Raw genomic sequence first — 19980 nt, forward strand, 5'->3', positions numbered from 1 at the left:
GCAAAGGTAAAAATCAAGGAAATTTCATTGTAGGATTTTTAAGCAACATATTTGTAAATTACAGAGGAAAACAAGTAAGAAGCCCTTCTGTCCTCAACACATTACCTGTATTCATGACACCTGTTTAAACTTATTATCTGTATAAAACACACCTGTTCACAGCCTCAAACAGTAGGTGCATTTCCCTCACCCTTTTCTAAAGCACATTTTGAAGTATTGCATCAGAAAAGCGTGATGGAAATGGCAAAATTTTAAAATATTTCCCTCAAATGAACAAGAAAGTTAATGCAAGTTCTAAGAGCAAAGATCCCAGAACTACATGGAGGGACTTGATTAATAAAGGACAATGATCTCTGACCAATGTAACAAAGGCAACCATTACTAGCACACTCCCCCTGCTTAATCAGATACATGTCTGGGCCCATCTGAAGTTTGCTAGGGAGCATACAGATGATCCAGAAGATGATTTGGAGAATATCATGTTGTAAGATGATATCAAAATCACATTTTTTTGGCACAAACTCAACATTCTTGTGTCTCCAAACAAGACAAGCTGAGTTGCATTCCAAGAACACCATGCCTACTGTGAAGGATGGGGGTGGAAACATCATTCTTCAGGGCATTTTCTCTGCAAAAGAGACAGGCTAACTGGTCCATGTTAAGGGAGGAATGAATGGGGGCATGAATCGTGAGACTTCAAGTCAAAACATGGAAAATGGCTGGGTCTTAACATAAATAGCATTTCGAGGTGCTGCAATGGCAAAGCCAGTGTCCAGACTTAAGAAAGAATTGTGCAGGGAGTTGAAAGTCCCTAGTGCCAAGTGCCCTCTACAAGACATCACTGCTCTAGAGGAAGTCTGCATGGAGGGATGGGCCAAAATACCCCCTATAGTGTTTCGTGTAAAGTATTTGCAAACCTGGTTGAGACTACCAGGAAATATTTGGGCTTTAACATTGGAAACAAATTTTGTGCTACAAAGTACTGAGTTAAACTTTTTTTATCGACTAAATATGTAGTTTTTCACAATGATCTACAAATAAATTCTTTGCAATTCATACAGTGCAATGTCCTAATATGTTTTTTCTTCATTTTGTCTCTTAGTTGAAGTGCATCTATGATGAAAATTACAGACCTCTCTCATCTTTCTAAGTAGAAGAACTTGCACAATTAGTGGCTAAATACTTTTTTGCCCCACTGTACCAATGTTTTAACTCGTACTTTGAAGTTGAGAAGGAAGTAGTTGTTGCATTGACAGGGTATTAAAGTTCCGAAGATGAACCTGATTGTATTAAATGTTTTATTTGGCCACATTTTGCCACATAAATCACAATAAAGTACAATAAAGTACAATCAGTAGAAAAAAAGGGACAATTTGAAAGGCTTTTTAAGAGTAGGCACCGTTCTTCATTGGCAATCAAAATACTTATGCACTGAAAAGAAATTGGGGCTTTAAAGACCACCATAGCAATAGATAACTATAAAACTGTCCTATTGTACATTCAAGATACAGTCAGAGGAAGGAATTTCTAAGATTTCAGTGGAAATCACAAGATTGTACCTTGAAATGAGAATTATGTCTAGAAAGATGGAACTCGCCAAAGAAGATGAAGTTTAGTATTCAATATGGATGCAAACACTGAAACTTCACTAACACTTCTGATCATAAATAAAACAGTTAAGTACATTCTTGTGTAAAAGGTGAAATTAAAAGCATGGTTATATTGTGTTTGAATACCAGTAACGGAGAAAAATATATTATTGTTGGCATGTATTGCAGATAGTAATTAGCAACAATACCACAGTTTACAGACTTGAAAAAGGAACACTCAACTTAGGCGTAATGTCATTCTGAGCCAAAGCTCTATACTCCTAGTAAACAAACCTGGAATGGATACAGAAACTGTATGCAGTTCTTTATCAATTATTTAGTGTTTTAAACTGATTATAAATTCTTTATAATTTACTTTGCAACATATCAGACTGGTATTTCTAATAAAAAAAAAGCACTTTCTTGAAAATATTACTATAATCATGTTTTGGTAAAAAATCGAAATCATAATACGATGTTATAGGATTTGTTTGGACGATGATATGATATGACATATGCCAATATCTCCAGTCTGGCACGATTCATTCCATACAATTTCCACATCTCATATGTGGAAATGATACGACATGATAACATCATTCAATTTCGAGGCTCTGACAGGCTTCAGCATTTTGATAAAAAAAAAAAAAGAGTTATTATAAATAAATAATGATGATAATGATGATAACACACGTTTTGACTACCATCTGATGTCTTGTTAATTAGAAATAAAAGGCATATCATAAAGATGAATATGTGGTTCGATATTTTCATTTTACATCAACGTAATTTAATTGTTAATCATTTAATCGATGCATTGATGTGGATGGCTGTATACGTATACCCATAGTTTTGTGATGTAAGCCAGATGGATTGTTCCAGCCAAACCAATTTATCAGCTTGCTATAAATACACACATTTATAAAAGTGTTAATTTACAACAGTGCGAATAATGTCTGATTTTCTGTTTTACAGCAGTATCATGATGTAGAATGTAGATCTGCATTTCTGCAAATACAGAGAAACTGTGGTATATTACACTCAATGATATAGTATCTTGAAAATCTCATACCCACCACTGCTCACTTCCTACACTAATAAGTAGGATTATTTCTTCTTGAAACAGATGTATAAAGCTACACAAGTTACTTCACAAACATTTGTGGGTGCTTAAAAAAAACAAACAGCTCAGTTACGGTTGGAAAATTACAGGGTCACAACCACAAAAACTGGTGGAGTCCCAACGGTCTGCCGTCTTAATTTTAACTTGCAAAAAGTTTTAACAACTTCCACTGTATCAGACCTTGTAGTTCCGATGGTAAAAAAAAAAGAAGTTAAATTCACATATAGATAGCGTGTAATGTCCCCATGCAACAACTTGCATCCGACCCTCACAATATTGAACAGTTTGGGCCTCTTTCAACTCACCAGGATTCCTGTAAATCCAACCTAACTGAAGCCAGTTTGCTATCAAGGCAGAGCTCTAATGTTTTTCCCGCTGAGCATAAGGAGGATGAGATCCTCACTCATACCACCCTACTCTTCCTATTAAGATCAAAATCTTCTCTTAGGCCCTCGGGTGTCAACAAAGGGAGATGCAGTAAATGATATGCAAATTGAAAAAAAAAAAGAGCTCCACAAATCAACTCGCCAGCCCCGCATTTCCGATGCTTCACATCTTAAAAGATTTTTTCTCTGTATTTAGGGTGAAATTCAAAGTGCGGTCTAGCTCAGCCTCTGTGAAGCTCTGTTTGGTGATTCTCTGCTCTCAGACAGCACAAAGCCCCTCTAACTAAAGGCAACTCGCAGAGGGGAAACTTATCGAAAGAGTTCTGGGTTTCCAAGGGATTTGTCTTTGGATCAGTATTAGACAGGAGACACGAGGCTCGGAAATAGGTAGATGTTTCAATTTCATGTTAACACTGCTTAGGCTGGAGGTTTAGCTGCCTGCAGTAGGAGCGCCTTTTTCATTGAAAATGAAGAGAAGAGCTGGAAAATGTTTTAGTTAAAGACGGAAACCATATTTTTTTCATAGTTTTGCAGTTTGACTAAAACAGATGAAGATACTTTTGTTTTTCCATGGATGTAAGGAGTTATTTCTCAGCAGTTATATTATTCATTAATCTATCATAAATATAATGAGGAAGTAAACTGATAACAGAGTCATAAACTGTTTATTTCAGGCATATGGGGCTTTACTCCCAGTGCTTTATTAATACCACATATTTTTTAATTTGTGCACCCCTCCTACAGCACAACATCATGATGGTTTCATTTTGTTTTGACTATTAACGTGTTTCATAAAGGAACGTCTGCAAGGTTTCATAGCAATCTGTGACCTGAACAATATTCTAAACACATGGCAGGGGTTGATCTATTACCAAAAACATAATAAACCTGCTTTTGTCTTCTCGTAGAAGCAAATAAAAAGCTAAGTGCAACTTTGCATGAGTTCATCTCACTATTATCAAGCAGTTCTGGGGAGAAATTTGCTGGTGAGCAATTGAATTTTAGGAAGACCAGTCCTTATCAGTGACTGTCTAGCTGATGAAAAACTAAAATTCAATTTTTTTTTTTTCCATGATCAGTGAACTCCTAAGAAAACATGGCACTAATAGTTATTCCTACCAACACTTCTGAGTGAAATTGGTTACTGTGGGAAGATTTATTATTACTAATTATTATCACTTACTAATGTTTGATTATTTTTAGTGCCTTTGTTTTATTCTAAATGAAGTTTTAAGAGGGGTTTTTTTAAGAAAACATTTTTCATGAGAAGTGGAAACATGGCTGCTGCAAGATAAAACTGGCTGCAAGATAAAACTTAAATTAGATAAGAGAAATGTTAAGCTGATAGTTGCTTTTGTGCATCTTTTTAAGCCAGTTTTGCCAGTTACGTGACTTTGTTGCTAGATTTAGACAGGATTCAGGCCCCTTTGGGCCTTTTAAAAAAAACAAAAAACTACTTGTATCAAATCTATCAACATTTTCTGTGTTACTGGATGCTAATATAGAAGCATAAATCATTGGTACTCTTCTCAGTGAGCAGTGGATGCCTCTTGAGGCTGTACTCTTCTTCCTAATAGCAAAGAGAATTCAAGCTAACCACTTCTCTTCAAGAGTTGGAAGTAAGTAAGCAAAGTCTTTTATTTGATATACTGTAAAATAATCTGGGTGAATAGTGGATTCTGACTGGCTGGACACCTACCTAAAAGTAATCGTCAAAAAGCCTAATAGTATTTGCTTGGTCAAACGCTAGCTGGAAACGGGAAGACAGTTTATGCTGGTTACCAACGCAACGCATCACAACAACTGAATTAGACTTAGACAAACTTTATTATCATTTATAAAGACTTAATTTTCCTGTTAAAGGGGAGCTTTCCCTCTCCACTGTCGCTACATGCATGCTTAGTGTGAGGGATTGCATTCGAGTCAATGAGTTGATGCAATCATATGGTTTTCCTTAGATAGAAAACTTTGAATCAAATTGACTGTATGATCTGGTGAATTGTAAAGTGGCTTGAGATGACGTGTTGTGAATTGACGGCATATAAATAAACTGAATTGAATTGAATTTGTATACACAGAGTGTATACAAAAAGAAATTTCGTTCAGTACATCTCTCAAGACATTTTTCATTTTTTACAGTGCAGCCGTGATAAAGGTGAGCATGTATGTAAAACATACGACTGTATATTAGTTACAGTTTCAACAATTCAGGGTTTAACTGATCTCTATTTTTTTACTGGATTGCTGATAAGCCATTGTACAGGGTGAAGCTGTGAAGTCCCCAGCCGCCACATTGGTACTCCCTTAGACTGGTTGGGATGTAAACAATACGTGCGCTACAGCATCGAAAAACAATGATTTTCCCTTTTTTTCGGGGGGGGGCCTAAGACTTTTAAAATAAATATAAATTAATCACTTTGACATACACGTGCTGTTTCTTAGCATCAGTAGATTATTGTCATTTATGGTAAAAAATAGGCTCATCACTTTGCATATTCAGTATGAAGTCCATGAAGTCTAAAAATCATGTAATATGACTCATTACACAAATCAATCACAACAAAATTTGTTTGTTATTGGAACATAATAAAACTGTAGTTACATATTAAGAGTATTACACCCCCCCCACACACACACCCACTAACTGATGAAGTGCTAAAAATGCTAAACTGATGCTGTACATGCAATATATATGTATTAATTACATCGTATAGTATTTACATTATATTGCAGGCATTTTTATGGCTTGACTCCGTGAGAGAGGGGAGTACCAAGATGGCAGCAGGTGACTTTTTACCGCCTATCAGCAATGCAGTCAATAAATAGAGTTTAGTGGCAACAGCCCAAGATGCAAGATTTCCTGGAAAGCAGCCAATCATAAGCAGGTTGCTTTGTCTGGTAGATAACGCCTTCAAAGTGATAAAAGTTGACAGAAGTGAGCAGAAACAGGTCCACACGCGAGGAGGAAGGAGGCTGCTCGCCTGAAATTAAACCACACATGGGAAGAGAAGAAACAAGCACTCATGTATGTGATATACTTGGGCACATGTAAAACTTAAACATGCGCATGAGGAGTACTTTATGAGTGTCTATATGAAGTAAAGCTGCTGTTAGGAGTATTTATTGTATGTGTGCCTTTTTGGCAGAATCATGACGCCATAAATTTCATCCCACCTTATGCTTTAACAAAAAAAATCTTGAATCCATTGTGATGATTGCTGTGCCAACTGTGTTAAATGCTAACATAAGGGAAATGGTTAAAAAGTTAACGCTGTTTTGTCTTTTAAAATGGGTTTTAGCTGCTGCTTCTGATAAAGGGAATTAACCTCCAATCACAGCAAGAACACAATAAACTAAATCCGCTTATATTATAGTTTTAAAAAGAAGTCATATAATCTAGAGATAAGTGCATCTCTACAATAATGCTATAAAAGATGGGTAAACTATTCATGCAAACTCTGAGAGCTTTGGATTAGAAGATATGGGTGTAATGTCTGCACAAGTTGCTCATCGTGATACTTGTTCTTCCTTCCAAAGTGCTTCCAACTCAGAGGACTTTTTCTTTGGAGTGTCTGTCTGTCTCTGCATCTGACATGTCTTTTCTTACCGGCTGACACGGATGCAGAGCCTCAGCGCTGACTGACAAGGGGCCCGTTGGAAAGGGTGGGGTGGGGTTCAGTCGTGTGCTCTTCCTCAGGGATCGACTCCACAGTCGACAGTAATTTGTAGTACTCGTCCTCTCCGTCCAACACTTTGATTTGACTGTGATGTGAGAAAAGAGAAAACTAAAAAAAAAAAAAAAAAACTGGATAGAGAGCAGTGACGAACATTTTCCTGATCTGAACAAAAAGAGACAATATTTGCAGACGCAGCAGAGATGTAGCCAGGTGTTTACTCAAACAGAGTGATTTACAGTACAAAGTCAGCACTTTAATGATTAAAATTAACATCCTGACAAAAGAATAATGTGCTCCCCCTTCAATAATGACGCAAAGCCTCCTCTCATAAAAAGCCTGTTATTTTCAGCTATCCATTTACATTATAAGAAAACAACTCCATTTCTGGATTTTCCTATCCCACAAAGGGCCTGCTCTGTTTAGAGTCGCTGTAAGTAGGAAAGCAGTTATTTACCCAAGTTTTCTCGGCTTCCTCTTGCTCCCCTGGTGATCCAGAGTTCTCTGAGGAAAGGGCCAAGAGCACACAGTCAAAAGATGAGCAGAGAGTCATTAATTTTTAATTCAAAGTGATTTTGTGTTGAATACGAGCAGATGCTGATAATATCAGAAGTCACAGCATAATTTTTTTTCTGATCAAAGGGCTCAAGTGAGTCTGATGAAGCATGCATCTTGCTCTGCTTTGATAAACCACATCAATTATTCACCGTGAAGGCAGACATCCTGACATGAAAGCAACAGATAAAGAGCATAAGCACATGTTCAAGACAAGAGGCAGAGGAGCGTGGGGGTGGGGCTCCAGGGTCTGGCACAGGTAGGTTTAATTGTATTATCATCTGGAACCAAACTCAGACAAAGGCCTTTATCGGCACTTTGAACTCACATTTAGTTGGTTGTAGTACAGGCTGTCTTCAGGGCTGTTGAGCTGCTTGGGCTGCTGGCCACGGCGACGAGAAGTCCTCTGATGCGGCTTCGTCACTGAGCCTGAAACAGAGGGGGAAAAATGAGGGCAGCGATCCAAGTAGAATGAACAACAACAACAAGAAGCAACATCACGATACTGATGGTGACGACAGCAGAAGCAAGCAGAACCTGCCCTCGACTTTTATAATCTGTGTGACTGAAAAAGCACTTGAAATGCTTTTAAAACTTGCTTAAATGCAATCATGTAATTTTATTGATGAGATGACTCAATAACAGCTTAATTTTACAAAGACCCACACATAGAAATCCCTCAGAATGATATCTCTCCTAGCAGGTGCACAGCAGGATGGATTGGTATTTCTTAAGCTGCTGCAGAGGAAACATTAAAAGGTGAAACTGCAGCAACCAACTCATCAAACGAACCAACATGGACTCAGAGCAGATTTTCAGTAAAAAAAATAACTGATTACATTTACTGATTATCATTGAAAACTGCTTTTCTTTTTTTTTTTCTTTTTTACAATGTCATGTTTAAAATACGTTTTATCTGGATTTTATCTGATTCCATCAGACATAAGGTAATATAGTAATATACCGGTACTAGGAAGTAGTAGGAAATAAAAATCTCACTGGTAGGCTTTGATACTCAGTTTCCCATTCTAATATCCTGACTGAAATCCCAATTACTTACAATAACATTCGAAAGATTAAAAACAAAAAAACAAACAAATCTGGTTTGCAGAGTTCACCAGCATTACATTTGATTTCAGTAAAGAAAAGTTCTTTGCCTTGAAGGTTTGAGGTTTGTTGCAAGCAAGTTCATGAGGACCAAGGAACACAGCAGACTAGGTCAAGGACGATGTTGTGGATACATTTAAAGCAGGGTTCGATAATAGAACTTTATCTCATCCTTTGAGCATTTGAGACAAGTTACTAATACTAAAATACTGCAACAATTCTCATATGAAAGTGGACAGAGCATGGCAAAGCTACTAACCTCCAAGAACATGGCAGTCCATATGAACTTACAGTAACTCTGGAGGAGCTGCAGAGATCCTCAGTTTTGGGACTTTATTATAAGACATTTAAGGGTCCTAAAATCTACAAATCTGGCTTTTCCGGAGGAGGTGCAGGTAGAATGCCAGTGGTGGTCTAGGCTACATGCCATGCAGTAGACGGACTAACAATTAAGGATGATGCTCTAATAAGACCATGCTGAACTTAAATGTTTAGTTCTATAGTTTGGCTCTAGATAATCTATTCCCCTGGCTGGTTTAGCATTAAATATATATTTGTGATTAAAACAAGTTTGTTGAAAATGAGAAGGGCATCTCATTTTCTAAACCAAAGCTAAAGGAAAAACATAAAGCACACAGTAAAAACATGACATCTGTTATTACCTCGATTTTGATTTTAAAATGTATGTAAAAATGAGTTAAATCATATTCAAAAATTTGTGGAAAACCATTAAAACTATTTTATTTTTAAATAAAGCTCAAAGCTCCTGGGTCCAGATAAACCGCCCTGAGAGCTGCAGATGTGACAGTACCAGGGTACAGATCCATGGTCCTTGAGTCCAAGATTATCTTCACACTGACATCCTCTTCAGAAACATGGCACAGACTTTGGCATTGTTAAAGTGTTCACAATGTATATATATATATAGCAACATAATTATAAATATTGTAATTTGAGGAAATACAGGAATTTAAGGGGTAGGAAGACATAAGTTTTACCTCTTCCTACTCCTTTTCACACATGTAATAGAGGTATATTAACTTAGGAAAGAAAGGTACCTTGTTTGTTGTTTCTCGCTCCAATATGTTTAAACATTGTTTTTTTTCTCTCTCTCTTGCATGTTTGAAATAAAGATACCAATTCAATTCAAAATTCTATTCAATTCAATTCAATGTTTGTGGTAAAGGTGGGGGGTACAAGTCCAGCCAATTCTGTTCAAGTTTTTATTTGTGAAGAAAAATGTTAAACTTTACTGTCGGCTGGTCTATCAATTAAGCTCCTAACAAAACAGATTTGTAGATTAAAAGTATATAATACAAAGGAATACAATATTTTCTATAAATGTATTAAAATTAAGTTTTTGTTTTATTTAGACATTCTGCTAATTCTAAATTGGGAATTAGAATTGGTTTAAGAAAACTACTGGAATAATCTGACTTTCTTTCAATTTGGTTTTCTTTAGTAGATGAGACAAGTTAACGTGTTTATTCAATAAAAGAAATGCTTTTGAAGCATTCAACATTTTTTTCTCTAATCTGGTTACCAATGATGTCTCTTGCGATTGCAGGACAAGTCAGGGAATTTAATTAGCTCTGTGGAGAGTTTTCATTGTTTGGACCCCAGAAGGTGAAGATCCCGTGCAAGTAAAGAGCTGAAAGTCACACAGCAATAGTTTTGTGAAAATATCTATATGCCATCATAGTTAAAGTAATCAGTAATCTGAATTTGGATATTTAATACCCAATGTTGAATTAAAGTATTAATCTTTCAAAGCAATAATAAAAGATAACATACAATGAAAGTCTCAATTATTTTTCTAAACAAACACATAATAAAACAGATTAAGGTGATGCTGTAGGAAATAAAGGGATCCTAAAATATATTTAGCTGATGTCAGTGTAAACTGTGCTGCCTGCTATTTCAGATTACTGTCAGATATAAAAAAAAAAACACAAGTTAGACGTTTGTGAACTGTTCAAAACTCTTTAAAACAAGTGGGATTTGTTTATTGTTTTAGTTTGAATTCATCTTACAAGTCATCCTGTTAATTACCACTTATGTTTATTGTGATTTATCATATTCTTTATTTGAAGTCTACTGAGTGATAATGAAACTTAGCAAAAAGAGATGTAAGGAAATTATCCCTCCTTTTTAATATCTGGCAGGAATTATTGTTTGTGAAGATTAAAGACTCAATTCAGAGTGTTAAACAGCAAACTATTTGACTGACTGATTAAAAAAAAAAACTAATCCTTGGTATAAACCAGAATAAATCACCATCTACTGCTTTAACCTATATTGAGTTGGAGACCTCATCAGGATGGATGGATGGATGGCTGGCTTACTATCCTTGTCTAGATTTAAAAAATACCTAGATTTAAAAAATGCAGACATTATAAATCAGAGACACGAGACAGCATCTATATTTAATGTCTGATAACGTTTCATCTCCTTTCGGTTTCGGTTGAGACACGACATTTCTTGATCATTTCATTCCAACTGTGTATATACCTTGACTAAAGAAGCATTTGCTCTTTCCATCTTAAGACTACTTTGTGCTCACTTTGAACAGACCTCATCACATCTCAATCCTGCACATCAAAGAGCAGGGTCCCCCTCCATCCCTTCAATCTTCCCTCGGCTTTCTTGATGTTATTCAAACCAGCACCAGTTTACTAAAGTCCCACTTAACCAAAGTTCCTGTCAGTTAGGAGATATTGGCTAACTTCTACCGTGAATCTTATCTATCCGTGCCCCGGAGGTGTTAACTGCCCACTGTGTGAATGCTTGTTACCCATGAGTATCTGAGGATACTTAAAGAATTTTCATAAACGCAGAGGGAAAATTGCTTCGGGGGTGGAAACTTTTTTTTTTGCTCCTAAAAGTACATTTTGTTATATCAATAGCACCTTCAGTAAGTTACCAAAGTATTCCTACAACCTAACTTTTTCACATTTAGTCCTGTTACAACCAGAAATGTATTTGATGTTCTTTAACAATCCTCAAGGCCTCTCTATATTTACTGAACTGGTGGTTTATTCTATCTAGCCTCTTCAGAATAAAAGGGGCTGTAAATAAAACAGAGAAGAGTAGTTTGCAATTTTCCAACACTTTTTCTTTATCTGCTGAATAAAATACAAATTCAAATACTAATATTTGAAGTTAAAGCAAACTATAAATGTGAAAAGGTGTGAATACTTTTTTCAAGGCACTGTATATTGGAATTAATGGAAAAATTTCAATTTAGATTTTTTTTTTGTATTAGATAAATGACCAAATATAATGTAAATCTCAGTACATAAAAAATCTTAAAATGTATCCTTTAACACCTTCTGGTCATAGCTGTTTGCAATTCAGCACCAAGGAACTGATGATCTCTATGATGAGGTGACAATGATGTGTTACAGCATCCTCCTTTCACATGGAATTGATACAGTTAAACACAACATTTTCTACCTTAAATTTTTTGCTCCAGTTAAGTATGGAGATTCATTATTTTTGCAAGTTATAATGGCAGACTGTATCAGGGGTATTTGTAACTTTTTAAAGTAGATAAATAGATTGGTGATTTTGGACTTGTAGTAAAGCAGTTATCTAGCCTTAGGCATAACTTACAGAAAGGGCTAAAACGCGTCTTATGACAGAAACTCATTAACATATATTTTGTTTTTTTATATAGAGGGACGTGTTTGTTAAATATATCACTATATAAAAAACAGATACCTAGAAATGTTGTAAGCAACTGTAACAGCAGTATGTAAGGTGGATTATATGTATAACCATCTATGCAGATGAAACAGTGATGTTTACAAAGCAGAAAGTATCTTTGATTCTCACATCAATCCACAATTTAAGTAGTGGTTTAACTATTTAAATGATTTCTGTTATTGATTACCAAGATGTGAAAAAAAGAACAAAATAACAAGAAAAATGTGAAACTACTTGCCCACTTTCTCAAGGGTGAAGCACTTAATATATGAATTTCACTATCATGATGCTTTTCTGCAAAAGTAAGTAACAATTATATCGAACCACAATTTCTAATGAAATAATTAGTTTGTGCTATATTGTTATTACAATGGACAGGTAACTTGCAGTATATGGTTTTTTCATGTATTTTAAAATATTCAAGTGGGTTTGTTGGGTCAGCTTTAAATGTTGTTTGTTGGTAGAATTCATTATTTATTTCTTTTCACATATTTATTGATAGTTATCAATATGCCTGCACCCAAACATGAAAAATCGTTTAAATATCTGAAACATCTACAGGTTCTCTAATAAAAAATTCGACTTTTTTAACTTTAAATCAGGTTCTAATGTAGGTATCAGAAAGGAGACAGCTAAATTCTATTTTTTTGTTTATCTTCATCATGTTCTCTGGAGGAGTTTGCAGGGTGAGTACAAGCTTAATGTTAGTCACACCACAGCAGAATAATATTTATAGGGAAAACATGATTTGATTATTTAAAGGATGCTCAGCTTGTGGGTCTCTTTCACATGGTGAGGTCAGTTTCAAATTCTAGTTTTCCGTTCTAACCTACAGCGATTAGCGCATGCTGCAGATCAGAGGCTGGGTCAGGCCTCCCATCTCTTTGCTTCTGTTTGGCAAATCACTGCCATTTGATCCAGGCAAGCCCCAGAGGAATGCTGCTCACCCAGATATATTACAGCCCGAGAGGCTGCCAAAGGGCCCTTGGCATGGGAGCCATCCTTGGACAATGGCAGGCAGAATGAGCAAGGGGTCAGACAGTGGCCCGCAAGGGGGGGTCTGCTAAATGATGGAGGGTAATATCTGCTGTTTTGGGTGGGAAGGAATAATAGTCAGCTGGGAATACAGAGCCTGCACATTTCATGCAATATTGATTTCTCCATATCAAAAGAAAGCCAAGCTGAGTTTGCTCCTTGCAGTCAGAGACTTACAAATTCTACATGTTTGCTCCTTGAGATAAAAAATAGGGCTGAGATTATTTTTGTGATAGGTACCTCTTTCATTTTCAAAGAGCAGCAGATGAGCTCTGTTACATCTCCAAATACCACTTTGAAATCTCTTGAAAAACCAGAATGTTTCTCAGAAACAACATAAAAGAGACGCTGAAAGGGATTTTTAGTGGAATAAATTAGAGATATATCGATTTACTTCAAATATCACGTGCTGCAATCACCTGACTATTCCCAGATGAACCATTTGGGCTTTGTTTATTCAGATGGAGGGAGCAAAGGCACCAAAAGGCATAGTTTATAAGGAAAAATCATCAGCAAAGGCCTTTGATGTCTAAATGAAGCATGTGCAACCCAGACCCCTCTCTTTACCTCAGACCCCCGCCCCCCCCATACACACACACACACACACACACTCTGAAAAACGTACAAAGCCAGGCAAAAATGCAGACTTTACCCTGTACTGATATTAGAACCTGAAGAGGATTTCCAGAACTTCTCAAGGAAGGATTTTGTCATTTTGGACAGAGTTCCTACAGCACCAGCTCATGTGCTTTAAATTAGAGGACAAACTGATCAAATGTAGCAGATATTAGTGAAAGAGAGCGCTTCCTGCATCTGTTTTCACTAAAACAAGCAGAGGATGTTATTACTTACAAGCAATTTTTCACACTGAAATCAATCATCTGGCTTGACAGAAATTTGTTTTGGAACTTTGACTTCAGGAGAAAAGTTCTGCGTGGAGGAGAATTCTCAGAACTTTGCTGAAAAGGATCATTTTTCAGAATTTCTAACAGAAGATATTCATTAGTGTGGGCCAACAGAATGCATAAAATAAAGTTAGTTAGCAGTGAGGAGACATTGGCAAGAAAAACAAACATACAAAATAGTTAAATTAAGGAAATAAAAGTCACTTTGAGCTTTTTTTCTAGATTGAACAGAGGAATGCTTTTTTTGTTTACTGAGACTTATATATAAGTATAGGGCACTGCAAAAAGATGCATAACCTCTTAATCTTTCCCATTTTGTGACATTGGAACTAAGTACTTCAGTTAATATTATTAGGATTTTACCTGATAGACATAAGAAACATTTTCTTATAAAGAGGAAGCAACAGGTACACAATCTGTAAAACCTTTTACAATTTCAGATTGTAAAAGTATATATCTTTTTTTCAGCTCATTATGATCTGATTCCCCAGATAATTAAAATGCAGTAAATTGCCTCCTGAAGTTATTACTTCACTAAGCCATTCAGTTTTACAGGTGACTTTATATTTAGGGGTTTCTGCTGCAAGGTGAACATCTGGCCCAGCCCCAAGTCCTTAGTAGTTTAAAGCAGGTTTTATTTACAAGTGCTCAACTCAGACCAGCTTCACAGAACAAGCCAAAGAAAAAGCATTTCCAGCAGAAGATGCCATGATGTTCAAGCCTGTGGATGTTTGCAGTGTTAATTTTAAAGAAAGATCAGTCTTTGATCTGAACACCTTTTTCCACATATTTGCTCTTTATGTGGTTTTCCTTCAAAAGTGGCTCTGTTTCAGACGCTCCTCCATTTACGCCACCATTGTGGCCAAAATTATCTCCTGTCTAAGTTATAGATCTGTGTATGTGGGTGTTTTGGACCCCTGTGTCTTGATAGGTTTGTAACTGACTAGGACTCAATGACGTTAGGTTTTCAAAGCTTAACAAATCAATTTTAAATACAAAATCTGCTTCAAATTTAAATTATTTCATATTTATGATTGTGAACTAGGTTTCCGAACTGTTCCGTGTTACTCAATCTTATAAAATCCCTTATAACATTAGGTAAAAGTTTGTAGATGTAACTTGACAAAAATAGAAAAAAGTTCAATGTTTTGAATCAGTTTACAAGCCACCACATACCAAATAATGAGAAAAATTAAAGAGCATTATGAGAAATATATTCTGCACCTTGGTTTTATGTCGGGGGAGATTATTCTGCAGGAATTGTGATGATGAGTAGTTTGGAAGTACATCCTGTTAACTACTCCCACTGACATTAAGAGGATTACGTAGGTAGCGTCAGACAGAGGCAACTCCTTCCGTTAAGTTGAGTCTTTCCTATCCCCTCCAAATCTCAGCTGCTGCTATGTCGAGCCTGTAATTTGCCTAAAACTCAAGGCATCCGGCAGAGAAGCGGTGATACACGGAGACAGTTAGATGAATCAAAAGGCTGAGAGACAGCGAGAGGGTGGGAGAGTATTTGTCTAGAGAACACGGAGAGGGTGGATCATTTGTCTGACAGATGCATGTTGATACAGTGATGCTGCTGCTACTGATTTGGAGTCGGTGGAAGTTCATGGAGAAGCACCTGGTGCTTGCAAACCTTGTGGGACGACATGTGGGAAGTTGAATGCGGGAAGTAAACAAGCTGTAGCTGTGAGTGTGTGACCTCTGTGTGGGTAAAAGCTCACATGAAGCTACGGAGCCAAGAAAGAGCTCAAGGCGACACACAAAATCCATTCCTATTGACTTAAACCATGTTATGCACACAGGGGGACAGAAGCATAACCCTAAAAATCAAACTTCAGACATCTTCCCCTTTGTTTTGTTTAAACAACCAGGTTAACTAACTTTCAAGACATAGAAGTAATTGGGTTCCGATTTGTGGCTCCACCTTATCTGTCACTCTTGACACAAATGTTTACCACAACTATAATCTGCAGAAAGCCTGTTAACATAAGTAGCTCAGCTTTCATAAATCATAAAGTCAGCTCTGACTGATCCTCGGCACCATCCTGTTTACCACACTGAGCAGCATAAGCAGCACTATGATCATATCAGCCACTTGCTAGCAGAAAGCTTTCTTTCTACAAACGCCTCTGTGACTCATTTTCCAAACGTGCTGCGTTAATATTCATGCAGCTGACAGGTGGCGAAGTAAGGCGTCGTCTCACATGTGCAGCTTACATGACAACATGCTGTATGTGTGTCGTTTTTTCTGACAAAACAAGGGAAATCAAAGGTTGCCAGGGGTACAAAGTGCTTTAATGCTTTTTTTATACCATAAAATATAACGATTTTGAGAGTTGTTGATTAGCTTGGTGTCAGGTTTGAAAGGAAATAAATTTACCCTAGCTCAGTTAGATCACATGGTGCCCATCAGGTCACGCACCCACCCTGTGTTTTACTATCATGGAAGCAGTGTGCATGAGTGAATGTGTCTGGAGGGGTGGAGTAATTCAATTTCCACGGCTAATTTTCTGTTTCTCTCCACTGGTGTCCCAAAACAGTGCGGGTCGAGCTGTGGCCCGATGCGATCACCAGAGGCGACAGCAGGATGAGATGCAGGAAGGAGCCTGCTCTCCAAACATCTGGCAGGGGCAAGGCTTCCACGACTCACTCAAAGGCCCCTCAGATCTGTGGGGATCAAAGCGTGCCCCGGGTGCCTGAGCCACCGTGGCCTCCCTCAACATATTCAAATGGGGCTTCCTGAAGACGCCACAAGCAGACCTCAGAATGTAAACGAGGCGGGAAAATGGGGTAACAATAAATGCCTGGAAATCTTTGCACCCTTCACACAAAACAGTAAATAAAATAGTCAGCGAAGATGGCCGCAAATTTAAATATATCTGAATCGGCAAAAATGATTTCCATGCCTTTAATTCTTATTACTTGAAGTAAGAAGTGTAAAAAATGTTGGTATACTGCCAGAATTTGGAGTATGACAATGTGATAGAAATATGCCACTAGGTCTGAAGTGAACCTTTAACCCAAAAGATTTTATGAGCCATAAAATAACAGCAGAAGAGTTTCTTAACAAGGTTTTAGGTTTGTTATAACAAGATTTTATTTTGTTATATCACAAGTTTACTTTACAAGAACTATTTATTAAAGTAATAAAACAAACAAACAAACATAAACAATAAACAGCACCCTACATATCCTACACGGAAAGCATAAGTTCCTTTAAATCAAGACTAAAAACACATTTGTTCAGGATTGCCTTCGACTGTTCTAGTTAAAAAGTTCAGCTGAAACATCATTAGTTCATTATTTTTTTTCTTTAGTCCAACTGCTTTTAATGTTCTTTCTTGTTTCTGCATTTTTTTTATTTTCAATTTTTTCTTCTACTTGCTCTGATTCTGTTTTATTTTCCTATTTTTTAATCATGTAAAGCACTTTGCATTGTCTTTGTATTAAATTGTGCTATACAAATAAATTTGCCTTGCCTTGCCTTACACCCTGATACCTATACAAATTTGGTTACAGCTGCTTTAGAAGATACACCTGACTGGTGGCCAACCAGTTGGATAAACAGAAATACTGATTATTTTCTCTTGCAAGCCTAGCAGGTCATGTTAAGAATAATCTTTCCTGCAAAATTTGCTCCTGTAGAGAAAGGACGGCATGAAGTCATAAAAAAGCAAAACATGTGAAATAAACTAGTTGAAATTTAAATAATACTCTGCATATCATATAGTTTTTATATCAGTTTGTCCAACTTATATTCAAGTTTTCAGACCCATCTAGTGAATCATATAAAAATAACAATAATTGATAAATCAGACCAATTGTTTTGGTATTATAGGAGAATTTTGCACACTGATGTAAAAGTTTATGCCGTTTTTCTCATTAGTACCTTTTCTACTCGTTTTTTCTCAGGTCGACTCCATGGCATCTAGAATGTTTGGTTTGTTTTCCATTACAAATGATATCTGCCTCAATGTGGTTGTCAAACTGCAAGGCTGCCCCACACTCCCAAAAAGTGACATCACATCATTTTTATGAATACAAACACAGTCCATGGTTGTTACCACACTTAGACTGCTGGGGGGTCTCCTCCCCCCAGCAGTCTCCTCAATGGATTTGATACTGAACCATGGATTAGTATCAAACCAAGTGTAACAGGTAGAGAATGTGTGAGGGTGAGCTAATGCTAACTAAAGGTAGCTTGCTATATGTATAAACAGGTTTGTCGACTCTCACCCATTGGGTGTGAGACTCAGTGTCTCAGTGCATCTCAGTGTCTTCACACGCTCTCAATCCATATCCTCAAATTTTCACGCTAAAAAGTGACGGACATTAAAACTTAACTCCATTCCACTTATTTATATATAAAAATACCATGGTGATAAAATCCTGTCCTCGTTTTCAAAAGGTTCTTATCCAGTCCGTATTTTTGCACTAGTCCACCTATTCACTGTGCTGACAGCAGCGGAGGTTCAGGACTTGCGCCAAATATTGAAAAAATACCGGGATTTCTGAGTATTTATGATGAGGTTTGTCATTTTAATTTCATCTTATTTTATCTGGAATAAGATAATTCACTTCATAAATGCAGGATCAAATCAAAAGGTTTGTTTTCTCTATACCTAGTTCTTTTTTTTTTTTTACTGATATTTACTTCTTGTTTGCTCTAGTTTAGGCACCTGATTTAGTCCCAGTTTTAGTCCATGTTTTGTTTACAAGTTAAATCATTATTGCTCAGTTTTGTTTGATAATCTCCCGTTTGATTTTAGGACTAAATAAACCAACAATAAACTAAATTAAATTCTTAAAGCTTTCGGGTATTCCTGACAAACCCATAGGAGGTCCACAAAAAGAAAAAGAACCATTGCATTTTATTTTTCAAAAGATCAGCCACACAAGAAAAGACCAACCACATCCAGAGAGGATGTGCAGAGCAACTCAGTTACCCAGGACTGATATAAAAGGAACCCGAGGGATGTTCTTATTTTATTATTACTTATCTTATTCATTTATTCTTATTTTGGTCCATTGAATATGTTTAAAAACTTAATTTCCATCACATCTACCAAAATCAAACATCCACCGAAGTGCTGACTTGTGTCATGGTAAGATTTTATTGAATCTACAGCCTCCTAGAAGGTCTGAATTGTTTAGCTGTTTTGTCAATCGTAAAAAAAAAAATAATTATAATAACTAAGATAATAACTTAAGACTTTTAATCCTTAGCCTATTACCAAATATTCATACACAGTGTAGTTTACACAGGATTCAATTGAGGTGGTTCCTGTATTAGTGTCAGTAATCCAATAATAACTTATTAGTTCCCTGTCTGTTATGTTACTTGAACTGCATAGAATAATTAATAAACACAGATGTCGGGTCCATACTTCTTTACTTCAGTTCTCTGAAAATCACCAGAATATAAAAAATAATGTATATTGTGTGAAAAATTTTCCACATAACTACAGATCACTTATTGTTCACTCAATCACTCAGTAACATTTACTGTGCTATAAAAATTCAACAATTTACAAACTTTGTTTCAGCTAAATCCTCTGAAAACCCTCAACTTATAGCTCCACCTATCCTCATCTAACCCTGACAAGGGCTGCATGTCCAAATTCTTTCAAAATCTCACTCCAAGGTTTGGTGAAAAGTTGGCACCCCTGGTATATCAGGTCAAATACATAAGCCCAACGACATTGATTTAAAAGTTAAAGATGTTTTGTGAGTGTTAAATAACTGACAGTCTTCTGAGGTTTGCTATTTTCAGCAGGCAACTAAAAATGGCAAACCAGGCACTAACAATTGTAATGGTTGCACATAGCTAGATAAGCCTAAAGAATCGAACCATGCTGTGTAGGAAACAGGGGAAAAGGGCCATTACTTCTC

The 19980-nt window shown here is 36.5% G+C and overlaps 1 protein-coding gene across 3 annotated transcripts in view; it reads right to left on the minus strand.

The window, feature by feature from the left end:
* Window positions 1–6643: 6643 nt before the first annotated feature.
* Window positions 6644–19980, minus strand: part of myo3b (myosin IIIB) — a 91480-nt gene continuing 78143 nt past the window's right edge. For 2 of the 3 annotated variants that reach the window (XM_015388669.1, XM_015388672.1), the window contains exons 33-35: window positions 7656–7756; window positions 7230–7276; window positions 6644–6860 (exon numbers count right to left, since the gene is read on the minus strand). In XM_015388669.1, coding sequence (XP_015244155.1) covers window positions 6728–6860; window positions 7230–7276; window positions 7656–7756 — 281 coding nt within the window. In that variant the 3' untranslated portion in view covers window positions 6644–6727. The remainder of the gene's footprint in view (window positions 6861–7229; window positions 7277–7655; window positions 7757–19980) is intronic. The other variant, XM_015388670.1, reaches the window with a different exon arrangement.

This window comes from Cyprinodon variegatus, unplaced genomic scaffold (assembly GCF_000732505.1).
Source record: "Cyprinodon variegatus isolate N-32 unplaced genomic scaffold, C_variegatus-1.0 Scaffold432, whole genome shotgun sequence".
Lineage (NCBI taxonomy): Eukaryota > Metazoa > Chordata > Actinopteri > Cyprinodontiformes > Cyprinodontidae > Cyprinodon > Cyprinodon variegatus.